General features: G+C 43.0%; 1 protein-coding gene across 13 annotated transcripts in view; it reads left to right on the top strand.

Annotated features, from left to right (window-relative positions):
- Bcor (BCL6 corepressor) overlaps positions 1–2,423 on the top strand; it is a 123,578-nt gene extending 121,155 nt beyond the window's left edge. For 7 of the 13 annotated variants that reach the window (XM_028767799.1, XM_028767802.1, XM_028767803.1 and 4 more), the window contains 2 exons: positions 55–211; positions 1,247–1,864. In XM_028767799.1, coding sequence (XP_028623632.1) covers positions 55–211; positions 1,247–1,538 — 449 coding nt within the window. In that variant the 3' untranslated portion in view covers positions 1,539–1,864. Of the gene's footprint in view, positions 1–54; positions 212–1,246 lie in introns of all 13 variants that reach the window. The other 6 variants (XM_028767809.1, XM_028767808.1, XM_028767807.1 and 3 more) reach the window with 2 other exon arrangements.
- The last annotated feature ends 14,699 nt before the right edge of the window (positions 2,424–17,122 follow it).

Here is a 17,122-nt window from a genome sequence, read left to right as displayed (position 1 = left end):
TCTCTCTCTCTCTCTCTCTCTCTCTCTCTCTCTCTCTCATTTGTCTTACATTAGAACCAGATGACGAAAGTGGGTACGATGTTTTGGCTAACCCCCCAGGACCAGAAGACCCAGATGAGGAAGAGGATACCTATAGCGATTTGTTTGAGTTTGAGTTTGCCGAAAGCTCCCTCTTGCCGTGTTATAACATCCAAGTGTCCGTCGCTCAGGGGTGAGCATGGCTATCTCTGGCACAAAGTGGCTAAGCTGCTTCTAAGGCAGTTTGTCCCATTAGGCAGATGAAAGTAGTTGAGTGGGTGGCTCCTTAGCTGTCAGCAAACCTTGGATTAGGGTCCAGATTGCTTGATTATTTATGCCCAATGGAAATGGGGCTTAACCATAACATGGTATAGGTTGCCCGTGAGAAAGCAGGAGCTTAGAGCCCACCATCTTGGATATTACATTTGTCACTCATCCCTGAACAAATCACCCTAGGAACTCCCCCCAAGACTTGAGATATAATTGGATTGTAGAGATAACCTACCTCCTTGCCTAAGAATAGGACAGTTACACTTGAAGTTCTTAATATGTTATTACCTTATGGGTGTGCTGCTGTACCTTAATAATCCGTCCTTTGGGGTGTACATCTCAAGAAACTGCTATGCTATGTGTTGACAAAGGTGTTTAATGAGTAATGTTCTCCTCGGCTCTGAAGCTATAAACACATATGCCATTACAAACAGTGACAGAAATTCTAAAGGGTGTTGGCTATTAAGAGTATTAAGTATTCCTTCTCATAAGTGTCACTGCCAGAGAACTGAAGGATGGGGATGGAATTGGGAAAGGGGAGGAGAGATGGCCTTCTGTGTTTAGTGATCTGTCAGTTCAGTGAGGGTCCTTGAGGAGGTCAAAGAGGTTGGGATGTAGGCCTGCTCTTTACCTCACTACAGGGCTCTACTGGAGAAGCATGAGACAAATTTTAGCCAGAGCCGGATGAGCAGGACTTTCCCCATTTGTTTCCATCCACAGCAGGCACAGTGAAGCTTGTTCAAATACTAGTAGATAGATGTTCTTCGTAGAAAATGAGATCTGTCCTAAGTTCTTTCAGCTGCAATTACTCTCCTTACCTTCAAGTCCAGCGATGAGCTCCTGGAGGAGAGAGCGGGAGGGTTGACTAGAAGACAGCTGGTACTCAACAGTAGTCAGGGTATAGTAGTACCTTTCCATTTGGCCAGAAGTCTAAGCCCCACCCCTTTCTATTTTCTAGGCCACGAAACTGGCTTCTGCTCTCAGACGTGCTCAAGAAGTTGAAAATGTCCTCCCGGATATTCCGTTGCAATTTTCCCAATCTGGAAATTGTTACCATTGCAGAGGCAGAGTTTTACCGACAGGTCTCTACAAGTCTCTTGTTCTCCTGCCCCAAAGACCTGGAAGCCTTCAACCCTGAAAGCAAGGAGCTGTTGGATCTGGTGGAATTCACCAATGAGCTCCAGACACTGCTGGGCTCCTCTGTGGAGTGGCTCCACCCTAGTGACACGGGCCATGAAAACTACTGGTGAGCCACCTGCCCTGCCCACCCACTGTGTACAGTGTGTTATAGTGTTAATCCTTGTGCATATGTGTCATAATACAACAATTTCTGTAAAGAAAGGACACTATTACATATGAAAATATCTTTTCTTTATATAAGAGAAGTTACTCCAGTCAGAAGAATCTAGAAGCCCGTGTTTTCTTTCTAAACTTTTAAGTCAGTTTTTATGAAGCTATTCAAATGTCTTTATTTTTCAGTGCACACATGCTTTGAGATGTATGTTCGTTTTTACTTGGAACATTTTTCTTTTCTGTTCTTTTCTAAGGAGAAAAATAAATGAATAAATGAAAAAGAGCTCTGTGCTTGGCGTAATTTCATACAAAGCTCTGGTGGCGGGCCATGGGTGTATTGTGTGGTCACGACTATGTGTTTGGTTTGGGGGAGTGAATTGGGTGAAGGCACTTGGTGGTGGTGTACTTTTATGTTTTGTTTACAGAGTACCTGCTCACGCCAAGTAAATGCTATTGGACGCGATCCAGTAGTATGTAATATAAATTCAAACCATATCCACACACAACAACTAATTGTAAGAAACTTTTGTATCCTAATTTAAAAGCTGTGAAATTACTTTTCACACATCAAACCGGATTGTTTATATGTTTAAACATTTTATGCTCTTATTTAAAAAAGACGTTGAGCTATTTTTTTCCTGTACTCTGTAAAATATTGAAAACTAACATAATATGTTGAGGTTGCTTGAAAATGTACATAAAACTAAAATTTTCTGAATTGTGTGCTTATGTTGGAAATCTGTGTTTTAACTTTGTAAGTAAATTCTCTGCCTTTGTATTTATATTTTACAAAAATTTTTCTTAAAAGGCAATAAACCTGTTGAGGAAAGGAGCAAATTGAAGTACTTTGCATCCTTTATATTCCTAAAGAGTTCCCATTGTCACTGGGTTTCTTTTACGTGGTGATGATGGATTCCCTGTGGGCAACTTGTAAACAAGTTCGTCTCCACAAATCAAAGTAGACTAAGGACTTCAGGGAGGCTATGCTGAGAATCTGCTTTATCATCCCATTCTGAGAGTCTGATTTCTTGGAACTCTCTTTGATCTCTTTTTGAGGTATTGGGAATCAGAACCATACCTTTATGCATGCTAAACAACTGTACTACGATTGAACACCCCTACCTCTTTTTTTTTTTTTTTTTAAGAAAGTGTTCTCTCACTTTCTTCCAGGGCTCATCTTGCATTAACCTCCTGAGTAGGCATGAACTGGTATATCCAGCCTCAGGTCTTTTGTCTCTTTCTCCTTTGATTGCCCCAGCTCACTTGCATTGCTTTTGACCTTTACCTACTGCAGTCCCACATCCATTAACACATCGTGGTCCTATAGGAGAACTTTTCCCTTAAATGCTAGCGTTATTGTCACTTCTCTTCCTCTAGGCCTTTTTTGTTCTGTTACTCTGTTTAGCCTGATCATCAAGGTCTGCCATTTCAACATTTCTACTGCTTTTTACCTTTTGTCTACCACTATCTCCTAGTATTGTCAATTAGTTCATTCCACAGTCCTTTAACTCCATTTTTCTACAGACAATGGCTGGAAAGCTGGACTCCCTTGCAGCTTGGTTTCTGGTATTGGACTCCAATACCAGAAACAAGTCAAAACAGGAAGATGGATTAGGGAAGCTTCCAGTTACTGTTGGAGCATTCCAATATCCAGTTATCAAGTGGAGTCTTAAGTACACAGAGATGGGGAAGGTAGGGATGGAGGAGGCCTGCAAATGCTATGGCCTGACAGGCAAAAAAAAAAAAAAAAGAAAAAGAAAAAAATCAAGACATGGTTGGGAATGATGAAATATAGTATGGTTGGGTAATTCCATGTGGATTAGAGAAATGTTTGTTGGAAAGATGGATTACCAAGTGAAATTTCGACTAAATGCTGAAAAAAGGCAACAGGCAAAATTTTTGCTCCTTGTTTTTTTATCAACTTTTATGATAATGACAAAAATCCTACACAAGCAGTTTTCAACAGAGAGAAGTTCTTGTCATCCAGCGCAAACAGTCTCCTCACTCCAGACTGATTTTTGGTGAGATTTGATTACGTAGAACGTCACCTCAAAGTGTAGGTAGGAAGGCCAAAATGGAAAAAAAAAACTGGATAGGAAGTAAGACCGGCCCAACAGTGCTGGCTGCAGAAGGGACTGAGGTGGAAGAGTTCATGGTAAACTGAAACTACTCAGAAAGAGAATAAAAGGCTGCCAGGAGCTTCAAGGAAAATCCACAGCAAAATCCCAAGGTTATTTCAGCTAGAGGCAAAGGGAGAGTCCCAAGTGGGGCCTTGAAGGATGTAGGGACAGTGAACTCATTGTGGGAAAATTGAGGTTCTGCCTTAAGGCTTTTGGGAAAGCTGGTAGAGGACTTCCAAGTTTTAAAAGCTTGGACTAGGGCTGGAGAGATGGCTCAGTAGTTAAGAGCACTGAGTGATCTTCCAGAGGTCCTGAGTTCAATTCCCAGCAACCACATGGTGGCTCACAACCATCTGTAATTGGATCTGATGCCCTCTTCTGGTGTGTCTGAAGACAGTGATGATGTGCTCATATACATAAAATGAATAAATAAATTAAAAAAAAAAGCTTGGGCTGATGAGATGGCTCAGGTGGAAAGGGTGACTGCTACCAAGCCTGATGATCTGAGTTCCATTCCTACGACCCACATGGTGGAAGGAGAAAACCTACTCCAAGTTGTCCTTTGACCTCTGTATATGCACTATGACACATGCGCATGCCCTCCCCCCACATGCATTCATGAAAGATGAACATAATAAAATTTTAGCCAGATGTGGTGGCTTTCAACCTTAATCCCAACACCTGGGATGGGAGGCAGCAGCAGGTGCTTAGCTTCAATATGAGATTAAGTTCCTGGCAGACAAGGCAACATAGTGAAACTTTATTCCCAAAAATGTTGGTGGAAAAAAAATGGTACTGCAGGCCATTAATCCCAGCACTTGGGAGGCAGAAGCAAGTGGATCTCTGAGTCCCAGGCCAGCCTGGTCTACAGAGTGAGTTCCAAGACAGCCAAGGCTGTGCAGAGACACTCAAAAATAAATGAACAAACAAAAATTTTAAAATACAAAAAACAATACTTTAAAAGAAAAAGGAGCCGGGTGGTGGTGGCTTACGCCTTTAATCCCAGCACTTGGGAGGCAGAGGCAGGTGGATTTCTGAGTTCGAGGCCAGCCTGGTCTACAGAGTGAGTTCCAGGACAGCCAAGGCTATACAGAGAAACCCTGTCTCAAAAAACCAAAAAAAAAAAAAAAAAAGAAAAAGGAGGTTGTACCTCTACACAAAATTAATGGAGTACTTTGTTAAATTTAATTGGAGTAAAATTAGAGCTAAGTAAGTACTGTACAACGTAGATGCACCATTAGCCCTCAGATTTCTCTCTGCAAACCTATTACATAGCTTTCACATTTGAACAATATACATGTTTGTATTACTAGGGTTCTATAGAGAAACAGAACCAATGAGATAAACTATATTTTATATATATATATATATATATATATATATATATATATATATATATACACACACACACACACACACACACACACACACACACACACATATACATATATATATTGTATTAAGTTGCCACACATTAAAATAGTTACGACAGCTGAATCACACCTAAGAGGCTGAGAATCCAGTAGTTGCTTGTTCTTTGATGCTGACTACCTCAGCAGCCCCAATCTGGCACTGAAAAACCTGGAAGGTTCCACAGGGGCTCCCCCTCCCCCTGTTCCCACTTGTGAAGTTCTGATATCAGAATAGTAATGATCAGTAATAGTTCCTGCAAATCAGCATGGCAGCTAGAAGCAAAGCCAGGTAGAATGATAGTCCCTATGCTGTCCCCTTTTTAGCTAGACTACTACCAGATGGTGCAGCCCACAGTTGGATTAGGTCTTCCCATATCTGTCAAGGAAATCTGGACAGTTCTTTGGGTAAGGCTCCCTGCTCAGATGGTTCTACCTCGTCGCACGTTAACATAAAAACTGACCATAACAATGTTTTTTTTTTTTAAAAAAAAAAAAAAACCAAGACATTGGATGAAAATAGATAACAAAGACAGAGACCAAATTTGAATGTAAGCCAGAGCAAATTAAAGCTTTGTGTCCCATTGTTGGCATGACCACACAGAAAGATGTAGCCGATGTTCCAAAGATAGCACTGTGATCCTCAGTGAGCTGCTGTACAGGCTTGCCTCACGCTGTGCTACCTTTTTTTTGTTGTTGTTGTTGTTTTTTAAGAAATTATTGTTTTGTTGAATACCTTTATTTGTTTGAGAAAGGATATAATATAGCCCAGGATGGCCTGACTTGGTAATGCAAGGATGACTTTGAACTTGTGCTCCTGCTCCCTCCACTTCCAAAGTGCTGAGATTATAGGCATGAACCACAATGCTCCATTTATGCAGTGCTGTGATCGGATTCAAGGTTTCATGCTTGTTAAGCAAGCAGCCTACCAACTGAGCTGTATCTCCATCCCAGAACATAGTGCTTTTGCACCTTAATCCTTGATGGACTATAATCCAAGCACAAAATGAGACAAGGTCACAGATCTTGTGTACTTGGCTCAGCAGAGACCCAGCAGAAGTATCTGTGTTGTATTGCTAAAAAATCTTTCATATGCATTGTAGGGCAGAGCAAATACTAAACTCGATAGGGATAAAAGTCGCTGTGATTGCCCATTGGGTATACTCAGATGGAATGTGGGGGAAGGAGAAAGAACCTTTTTTTGGATGTCACAGATAAATTGGAGTTCAGGAATCAAATAGGATTTCCAAGCTTAGTCTCTTAAAGGGGCCCAAGAAAGCCTGGTAACAATCAGTATTCTCAGCACCAAGTTCTTGGTCTCTAAACACGTCTTTATTGCCGACACTTTTATGCTTTTGTAGACAGCTAGCCCAAGCCTGTAGCAAGATACATACAGGCATGCCTGGCCAGGTGGGGGATAGATGGGGTTCATGTGCCTCTTGAGGGAGGGGAGAGTGGGGAGAGATTACCATGATTTTTTAATCAGGTAATGTTTTACCCAAATCCAGTTTAGAGGAAACAATAAACTCAGAATGTGGGCCATTCTGTGAGACAACTAGCTTGGCAGCTTGACAGCAGCTGCTTGTTGTTGTTGTTGTTGTTGTTGCTGTTCTTCTTCTTCTTCTTCTTCTTCTTCTTCTTTTTCTTCTTCAAGATTTATTTATTTTACGTGAGTACATAGTCGCTGTCTTCAGACACACCAGAAGAGGGCGCCAGATCCCATTACAGATAGTTGTGAGCCACCATGTGGTTGCTGGGAATTGAACTCAGGACCTCTGAAACAGCACTCAGTGCTCTTAACTACTGAGTCATCTCTCCAGCCCCTCTTCCTCCTCCTTCTCATTCCTCTTCCCCTTCCTCCTTCTCTTCTTTCTCTTCCTCCTCTTCCTCTTCTTCCTCTTTCTCTTCTCCTCCTTTCTTTTCTTCTCCTCCCCTCCTTCTTCCTTTTCTTCTCTTCTTCTTCTCTCCTCTTCCTCCTCCTCCTCTTCTTCATCATCAGCATCCTCTTTATTGTTAAAAATTAGTGTCATGGAAAAGAAAATTAAGGAGGAGGAATGTCCTAGATCAGAGAAGGCTGAAAAGAAAGGATAGTGGGATGCAGAACATGGACCTTGACAGATTCCTAGATGCAGGCAGGGAGTAAATAGCTGTAAGATATCTTGTGAGTCTTACTGTGTTCTTATTTATATGTAATAAAAGAACTCATAGCCTGATGTGGTAGAGCCCACCTTTAGTCCCAGCATTCCTCTGCAGGTGGATCTCTGAGTTCAAGTCAGCCTGCTCACAAAGGGAGTTCAGGACAGCCAGGGCTACACAGAGAAACTTTGTCTCAATAAAACAAAACAAAACAAAAAAGAACTCATGTAACATTCTGTTTTCATTTTGGAAATTTTACACCCATGTAACTACTCCCAGTTAAGAACCTACCAGAAAACTAATGGCTTACCTGCTGGAGTGGAAATGCACCTTTCATTTCAGCACTCAGGAGCAGGCAGATCTATGAGTTCAAGACAGACCTCGTCTGCAGAATAAGTTCCAGGATAGGCAGGGCTGGCTACACAGAGAAAAACCCTGTCTCAAAGAAAGGAAGGAAGGAAGGAAGGAAGGAAGGAAGGAAGGAAGGAAGGAAGGAAGGAAGGAAGGAAGGAAGGAAGGAAGGATAGAAGGAAGGAAGGAAGGAAGGATAGAAGGAAGGCAGGCAGGCATAAATACCAAAATTTCTTTGTGACCTTTTCCTTTCAATACCTCCTCCTTCCCATGCATCCACAGATGTGGTTGTGTAGAGCCACCTGGGAAGTTGAAATAAAGACTATAATAAACTATTGGGCCTAGAGAGACAGCTTAGCGGTTAAGAGCACTAGCTGCTCCTCCAGAGGACTGTCCCCATCTACAACTTCAATTCTAGGGGATTCAATGCCCTCTTCTGATCTTTGAGGGCTCCAGGAACATACCTTCTATGGTTTTATGGATACAATCACACACACACACACACACACACACACACACACACACACACGAGAGGGAGGGCGTAGGGGGGAGAAACCCTCATACACATAAAATAAATATTTTTAAGAAACCCAAAACTATGAATTACTCAGATGGTAGTGGCACATGCTTTTAATCCCAGCACTCAGGAAGCAGAGGCAGGAAGATGAGAATCTTTTTGGGTTTTTTTCTTTCTTTCTTTTTTTTTTTTTTTTTTTAGAGAGAGAGAGAGAGAGAGAGAGAGAGAGAGAGAGAGAGAGAGAGAGAGAGAGAGAGGAGAGCTGGTACAAGCATTGGCTTTCTTTCTTTTCTTTTTTAAGATTTATTTATTTATTATATATGAATACACTGTAGCTGTCTTCAGACACACCAGAAGCACCAGAAGAGGGCATCAGATCTCATTACAGATGGTTGTGAGCCACCATGTGGTTGCTGGGATTTGAACTCAGGACCTCTGGAAGTGCAGTCAGCGCTCTTAACCACTGAGCCATCTCTCCAGCCCTCTTTCTTTCTTTTTTTGAGACAGAGTTTCTTTGTGTAACCTTAGTTGTCCTGGAACTCACTCTGTAGACCAGGCTGGCCTCAAACTCAGAGATAGGCTTGCGTCTGCCTCCCTAGTACTGGGACTAAAGGCCTATGCCACCACTGCCTGGTTGAAGGTGAGAATCTGAAAACCAGACTTGGCTACATTGATGCTGCTGTCCTAGTGTACTCTGATTTAAAAGGTTTTACCAGCTAGCTGGATCTCCTCCTGAGCAAGAAGGTCCCCATGAACACAACTGAGGCTAGGAGGACAGAAGGCAGCTGCTAAGGAGAAGCTAGGCCACTGCAAGAAGCTAGAACCTTCTTGTAGGGCCACAGTACTCTTGCCCATTCACCCATCATCACTTCCAGTGCTGGACTCATTCATCCGTCCAGCTAGGATGCAAGTCCAGACTAACCATTTTGGCTCCAGAACTCCTCCTTAGCCTGGCTGACCTTTCTTAAAAATAAGTTGGCGGCCTTCTTGGGCTTTCCTTACTCATCCTCTTTCACCTTCCTTCCTCCTTTTTTTCTACACCCATCAGAAGGCTCCTAGACTAATGACTCCACCTACCTTCCCTACCTTTCCCTGTAGATGCCTGACCTGTCAACACTCATGGTGGTAGATAATCAGAGTCACATACATTCTGGACAAACTTGAGCTCACGGTGAGTGAGACCTTGTCCCAAAATAACAAAAGGAAGGGGGAGCGTGGAGAAGTAGGGTAGGGGGGAGGGAGAAAGAAAAAGTGTTGTAGATGAGTGGCGGGGTCACAGAAGGCCCCTAGAGAGGGGGGGCCATGAATAAGAGAAGTGGACAAAGAAATGAGCGTTCACTGAAACAAGATGCTATATTCCAGCTGCACCACTCAAGAAAGAAATGTCACACACATAATATCGACCAAAATAGAAGGCAAATTGCAGAAGAATACGTATAATGTGACATATTCGTATAAAGTTTAAAAATAGGCAAAATACCACGCTATATTCTTAATGTGGTTCTGACTAGCTAGTGATGATGTAAAAACAAGAAAAGGATAGGGGCTGATGAGTAACCCCAGCTCCAGGGGACCCTAGAGCTCTGCTCTCTACACCTGTACACGTAAGCACACACCCACAGGGACACACAACACTACACATAATTTAAAATAAAGATAAATCTTCAAAAATGGGGGGCGGGGCTGGGGGAGTACCTCCTCGGGTGGAGTGTGCAGGGAGTATTCATGAAATCTCGGGCTTGATCCCTGGCACTGCATAAGCAGATGGAGGCAGGAAGATCTGGAGGAGTTCAAGGTCATTCTCTTCTACATGGCAAATTCAAAGCAAGCCTGCTCATGAAAAACTCTATCTCCAAAAGAAAAAGAAACAACCTTAGGACAGGCATGTTGATTCCCTCCGGGGGAGAGGGAGTCAGGCAAGTCATTCTGGGCTCACTGGGCAGTCTGAGTCTGTACAATAAGACTCTGTCCAAAAGACAAGAAGGGGCTAGAGAGATGCTCCATGGTTAAAGGCCATGGAATCTTGCTCTTCCAGAGGACCTGGGTTAGATTGGCAGCATACACTTGGTGACTCACAACCATCCATGACTCTGGTTCCAGGAGATCCAACTCCCTCTTCTGACCTTCTTGGGCACCATGAATATATGTGGTACATAGACATATATGCAGGCAAAACATATAAAATATAAATTTAAAACAATGTTTAAAATGAAAAATAAGGTAGCAAACTACTGAGGAAAACCCTCCTACATATACATACACATACACATACACACACACACACACATACACGCATACACACACATATACATATACGTGTATGTATGCAAACAAACATGCATACACATATACAACATGCACACATGCATTCTCTCTCTCACACACACACACGCACACACACGCACACACAGACAGACAAACACACACACAAATACACACAGAAAGTGAGGTGAGATAAATGTCAGTCAAGTGATGAAAGGATAAAGAAAGTGTGGGGCGAGCATCCAAGTGATACTATTTGGCACTAAAGGGGAATGAAGTACTCAAGTAAGAACGTGCCATAGCAGGGGTAAACCCTTTGCATGGCACACTGAGCAAAAGAAGCTACATGCATAGATCCACAGACTCCATGAGACCATTCATAGGAGACGTCTGCAGCAGGCAAACCCACATATTGAAAGCTAACCAGTGAGTCCCAGGACCTGGGGAGGGACTAGAGGGAATAGGGAACCTCTGGGTTTTGGAAGGGCTTCAGTACAGTGTGTTTAGTTCATTATGAAAATAATTACACAACACGGTGAATATATTAAAATCACTTGATTTTACAATTGAAATGAGTGAATTTTATGGTACATAAATTATATCTCAATAAAGATTTTGTTTTTTAAAGGAACTTCATGTCTCAAAGCAGGAACAATCTGTCTGGGAAGCTGCAGACTGAACAGCCCTCCCTGAGACAGCTCACCTCTGATCCACTGGGTATAGGCTTGGGTGGCAGAAGGACTGGGTTGGAATCTTCTAGACTAGAAACCTCTAAAACCTAGAGGCTCCTTTACCCCCCACACACATACACATACACACACACACATACACACATACACATATACATATACGTGTATGTATGCAAACAAACATGCATACACATATACAACATGCACACATGCATTCTCTCTCTCTCTCTCTCTCACACACACACACACACATACACACACACACACACACACAGAAAAACACAAAAAACATATACATATACGTGTATGTATGCAAACAAACATGCATACACATATACAACATGCTGGAAAACAGCTGGGTCCAACAACTGAACCATGCTAGTTTTGCCTGTGGCCCAGGCCTCTTGCCTTCATGGTAGCTGGATGAAGGAAGGGGTTATTCACAAACAGTTTCCTTCCCTGATCTAGCTGTCATCGTCATACACTGTCACTTTCACCATGTTCTTGTCGCTAGAAACCAATGGCTAAGATCTACCCATATTTTAAAAGAATCTATTGGACCTTACTGGCTGTGAGAAGCATTGGGCAATTGATTTATTTAGATATAGGGTTTCCTAGTGGCCAGCCTGGCCTCCAACTCAGTAGGGAACCAAAAATGACCTTAAACCCTTAATCCTCCTGCTTCCATCTCCTTCATGCTGGGATAACAGGCTGATTCCATCACACCCAGTTTATATGGCACTGGGAATCGAACCCAGAACCTACTAATAGGCAAACACTTTACCAACTGAGCTATAACCCACTCTGGTCTGCAGAGCACGTTCCAGGACAGCCAGGGCCACACAGAGAAACTGTATCTCAAAATAAATCTTTCTTTAAAAGTTCCTTCTTCTTCTTCTTCTTCTTCTTCTTCTTCTTCTTCTTCTTCTTCTTCTTCTTCTTCTTCTATGTTATATTTATTTGTTATTTTTATGTGTGTGGGTATTTTGCTTACGTATATGTATGTGTACCACTTTTGTGCCTGCTACCCACAAAGGCCAAAAATAGATATTAGGTACCCTTGAACTGGAATTACAAATGGTTGTGAGCCCTCCAATGTGGTTGCTGGGGACTGAACTGCCCTTCTGCAAGGGCAGCAAGAGCTCTTAAATGCTGAGACATCTCTCCAGACCCTTCTCTATTATTTTTGATAGCTAATGTGGCTTTCTTAGCACACTAGAAGTTTTAAACTTTTTATCTTTGGTCTTTTAAACTTTATTTGTGATGGAAGAGCATACACAGGTCACATATGTACGGAGGTCAAAAGACAACTGTGGGAATTAGCTCTCTGTCCTACCATGTGGGTCCCTCAGATCAAACTCAGCTCTTTAGCCTTGTGGTCAGGCATCTTTTGCAGCCCTTTATTTTGCCTATTGAGACCCAGTCTCACTCTGGAATCCAGACTCAAATGAAACTCATTCTGTAGCTTAGGCTGCCATCAAGTTTACGGAGATCCTCTTGTCTCAGCCTCCAGGATGCTAGGATTACAGATGTTAGCCATTACAACTGGCGGACACACTACCATTTATTTCATCAATGGCCTGGGTTTCTGGTTTGGTTTGGTTTGTTGGTTGGTTGGTTTTCATTGTTATTGTTTTTCCTTTTTATTGTTTGTTTTGACACACAGTCTGACTATGTATATATAGACCTGGCTGACCATCACGCTTGGCAATGCCTTGTTTTAAAAGAATATTTTAAATTACATTGATTGATTGATTGATTGATTGATTGTGGGTTGCCTGCCTATATTCACATGTGCAATGGCCTGAATTTACCATGGAGGTCAGAGGACAGCTCAAAGGGGTTGATTTTCTTTTTCACTGTGTGGGTCCTGGGTACTGAACTCAAGTCATTAATCTCCGTGGCAAGGTTTCTAACCTACCAAACCATTTTCCTAATCTTGTATTTTGGTTTCTGAGACAAGATCTCTTTTTTGGACCTTGCCTGGAACTCACTAAGTAGTCCAGGCTGGCCTTAAACTCAAAATCTTCCTGCTTTGCCTTCCAAGTACTAGGAGGAAAGAGACAGACATGTGTCTCCATACCTAGTCCAATCCCATGCTTTCTCAGTCATTCATAGCTTTGAATTTGAGGGCTAAACACAAACAGGCGAATAATAGTAGCAACCACCCAAATAACAGTCTGCCACAGTAGTGATACAGGTCTATAATCTCAACACTCAGGAATGTGGAATAGAAGGACAGCTTGATTTGAGCCCAACCTGGACTACCACAGTGGGTCCAAGCCAGATAGGGGTCCACAGCAAGACCTTGCCTCAAAAACAAACTGTACAACTACAGTATAAACACCTCCCTGCCCCCACCCTAACCTTCTGTCTCCAAAGCCTCTAAATATGGAGTTAAGAGAGGTTGTGAGCCCCCTGACATGGGTGCTAGAAACCAAACTTCTGTCCTCTTCAAGAACAGTAAGGACTCGTGATAGTTCAGCTACCTCTCTGCTCCCTTCACAAAGTCAGAGCATAACCACCAGCCATTGGTGGGGAGTTTCCAAATCTTGCTTTTCCTTTCACTCCATCCCCAGAGCTGCTTTTTCTTTTGGTCCAGCAGCACTGTTTTCAAAATAAACAATACACAATAAAATACAATTTACGCCTCTGCAAGTTTAGGTGCTGAGGACACAGCTCAGTGGATAGAGTGAGTGGCATCCTTGAACCTCTCGGTCCTATGCAAGCACTTTATTAATGGGACATGGTGGCACACACGCCTGTATTGGGGGCATCAGGAGTTCAAGGTCATTTTGGGCTACCTAGCAACTTTGAGGGCAGCCTAGGATACACAGGACTCTGTCAAGAAAAGAATTCCATGTTAAAAAAGGAAACTTCCAGAAACCCACACAAAGGTCTCTGTCCATTTTCTTTTCTGCTCCCAGGTGCCCTACATTTCTGTCCCTGGGTGTCCTAAGTTCCCTGAAGATAGTCACCAAGGTCTACTCAGCACTCTGCTGTACAATGGCCCCTCCATCAATGGTGGAGACAGACTTGGCCTGGGTCCCTTTAATTACCGGTTTAAAGGAGAGAGACAATCACATCTCTCAGCCCTGGGTTACTCTCTATACACTGGCTACTTGGTATCCCAGGCAACCTACCTGCAGGAATTTATATTGTCTGTTGCTAAATTGGAGATCTTGGTGGCTGAGAATTTTCTTTGTGTTCCCTCAGCCCTGGTACCAGACCCAGCTGGAGGAAGGCCTTGTTCATGTGTGGACTTGTCATTAGTTAGCAAAGAGAGAGGACATGGGCTCCTGTACCCTCCAGGAAGCCTAATGTACAAATGCTACCCTTGTACTCATTTCTCTCTTTGTTTTCGAGTTAATTAAATGCTCCAGAGTCTTTCTGGAGCTAAGAGGCCCAGCACAATTTCAGAGTTGTAACCTCCCCAAGGCAGCAGGACCTTCAGCCTTAGAATTTGATGCTCTCTCCAGTACTATGATGGCTGAGGTTAGGGGAATCATTGAGCCCAGTAGTTGTGGGAAAGCTTGGGTAACTGAGAGCTTGCCTTAAACAAACAAAACAAACCAAAAAGCAAGCTAGTAAACAAAGGGACTGAGGTGGAGGGCTTGCTCACTATGAGAGGACTTGAAGAGATCTGAAGATTGTCAAGAGAAAGAATGAGGCAAAAATGTCCCAAGAGCCTCCATTCCCAATCCCCCACTCCAATTGTTTACACCATCCCATCTTAGTCCTCTACAATCGCCTGGAGCAGAAATGAAATATCCTACCAGTCCCCTGCCTACGTTTTGTTTGCTTGTGCTTATTTGAGGCAACATCTGACTGCATAGTCTGGGGTGTCCTGGAACTCACTAAATAAACCAAGATGACCTTGAACTCACAGAGATCCACCTGCCTCTGCTTCTGCCTTCCTAGTGCTGGGATTAAAGAGGTGTACCAGACACCAAGCCTCTATCTTCCTGCCTAAACTATAGGCTTAAGAGCAAAAGCTAGCCTGGCATGTTGGCAAATACCTAGAAGGATTGGCATGAGTTCTAGTCTGGCTCAGGCTGTAGAATGAGACTCCACCAAAACAAAATGACAACAAAATTCCTGGGCTCCATTCCCAGCACCTCTTAAACCAGATGTGGTGGTGCATGATGGTAATCCCAGCACCTAGAAGGTGGAGGCAGGAAGAACAGAAGAGAAGGAGGAAGAAGAGAAGGAAGAGGAGGAGAAGAAGAAGGAGAAGGAAAAGAAGAGAAAACAGAAATGAAAAGGCTCATGAGAGGACAAGGGGAAGAGGCCTTAATGGGTTAATGGGCAAGAGAATAATAGCGCTCCTGTGCTATGAAGGTATGTGGGAGGGGAGTTCCAAGCCAACCAGTACAACATAGTTAAACTCTGTCTTAAGGGAGCCAGGTATGGTTATGCGTGCTTTTAATACTAGAACTCAGGAGGCAGAGGCAGAGGCAGGCAAATCTCTATGAGCTTGAGGCCAGCCTGATCTACATAGTGAGTTTGAGGATATTTAAGGCTTCATAGTGAGACCCATATCTTAAAAAACAGTCACCCCCTCCTGTGTGTGTGTGTGTATGCATCTTCTGCTGAGAATGGAGCGACTACTTCCTCACACGAGACAAATCTATGAGAAGCTGGGGGTTCAACGTCTGTAGTCTCATTTTGGTCCTCCCCCTACATTTCCATCCCAAAATTTTGAATCTCACTCTTTACCAAACACTGCCTTTGGTTTAGCTACCAATTCTCCAAGGCTGGGACTTGAATTTTCATTGTAGGTTAGCCAATATCAATCTCATCATGAGGTCTTGGGTTTGATTTTCTGAAGTTTAAGCTCTTTGGCTGCTAGAGAGAAGATTCTTTTCCAGAAAGCACTAAAAAAAAAAAAAAAAAAAAAAAAAACTTTAGACTTCTTTAGACTATTTATGCCAATCTGGAGCTGGTTACTTTTTTTTCACTTGAGCTCATACTTTTCCTTTGTCAACTTTAAGCTTCTAGATGCAACTAACCAACATTGTCATGTTTCTCATTTGTCCCATAAATTGTCAAAAGTTTATAGATGGCGTCACTAAGTTCCTTGTTCTCCAAAGGAGTCTGAACTTAGATGCTCTGCATGAGTGGAACACACTTCTTCCAGAAGACATGAGTTATCAAACAAAAATCTCAGTACCATGTGTAGGCTACCTCCCTATGAATTAGTAGTCAGGGAGACCCCAGAGGCCTCTAAAACAACACAGGCTATTGGCATTGCTCTTGGTTACTCACACTATGGCAAAAGACTACCACTGAAGATGACACATTGGTTCAGAGAAATCAACCTGGAACTGGTGTGAAAAGTTCTTCTCTTCTGCTTGAGTTTCTTAGTGTCAGCAGGTGCCATGTAGACCACTGAGACTGAAAAGCCATCCACAGTACCAGCCATTGGTGAACTCTTCATGCTGACCTGCCAGGCAAGATGTGGCCACAGGCACAACAGTGGCATAAAGCTTATGACAACAGTCAGTTGTTCTCTGATTGGATTTGAGGCCTGCTTCACAAGACGGAACTCATACCTGGTACTGTAAACCTGGTCTAACCCCCGTGGCTCCGAGGTCATAGGCCCTAGTGTGGAACCCACTGCTGTGGTTTTGCTAAATGGATATGCTGTCAAACTGCCTTCTAAATATATGTTTATACTGAAAGACCTGTGGTCAACCTTGGGCAGGGAAGCTTCTTTCTGCAGTAGGCAGCAGTGAGTGCAGAGACTCAGAACTGGTCATGCGATAAGAAGTGACTGTTGAATGCTTAGCTCTACATGGGACATCTATACTAAACCCCCAAGGCTCAGGGAAAATTGAGGAAAAGAGGGTTGGAAAAAGATGTGTGAGTAGACGGATGAATGGAGAGGAATACTATGAAATGTCTTGTGGACATGACCTGGCCATTGTCCTCATGAAACCACCACAGTTATGGCCACCTGCACAAGATCTATACAAGATCAAGGCACCAAGATCAGTCAACATTCTAGCAGGTGACACTAATTGGGTTCATGGGGGAAGAAGAAGAAGAAGAAGA

The sequence above is a fragment of the Grammomys surdaster genome, unplaced genomic scaffold (assembly GCF_004785775.1).
Source record: "Grammomys surdaster isolate TR1022 unplaced genomic scaffold, NIH_TR_1.0 182, whole genome shotgun sequence".
NCBI lineage: Eukaryota > Metazoa > Chordata > Mammalia > Rodentia > Muridae > Grammomys > Grammomys surdaster.
Note: the sequence above shows the minus strand (reverse complement) of the source record. Positions and strands in the feature narration are given on the sequence as shown.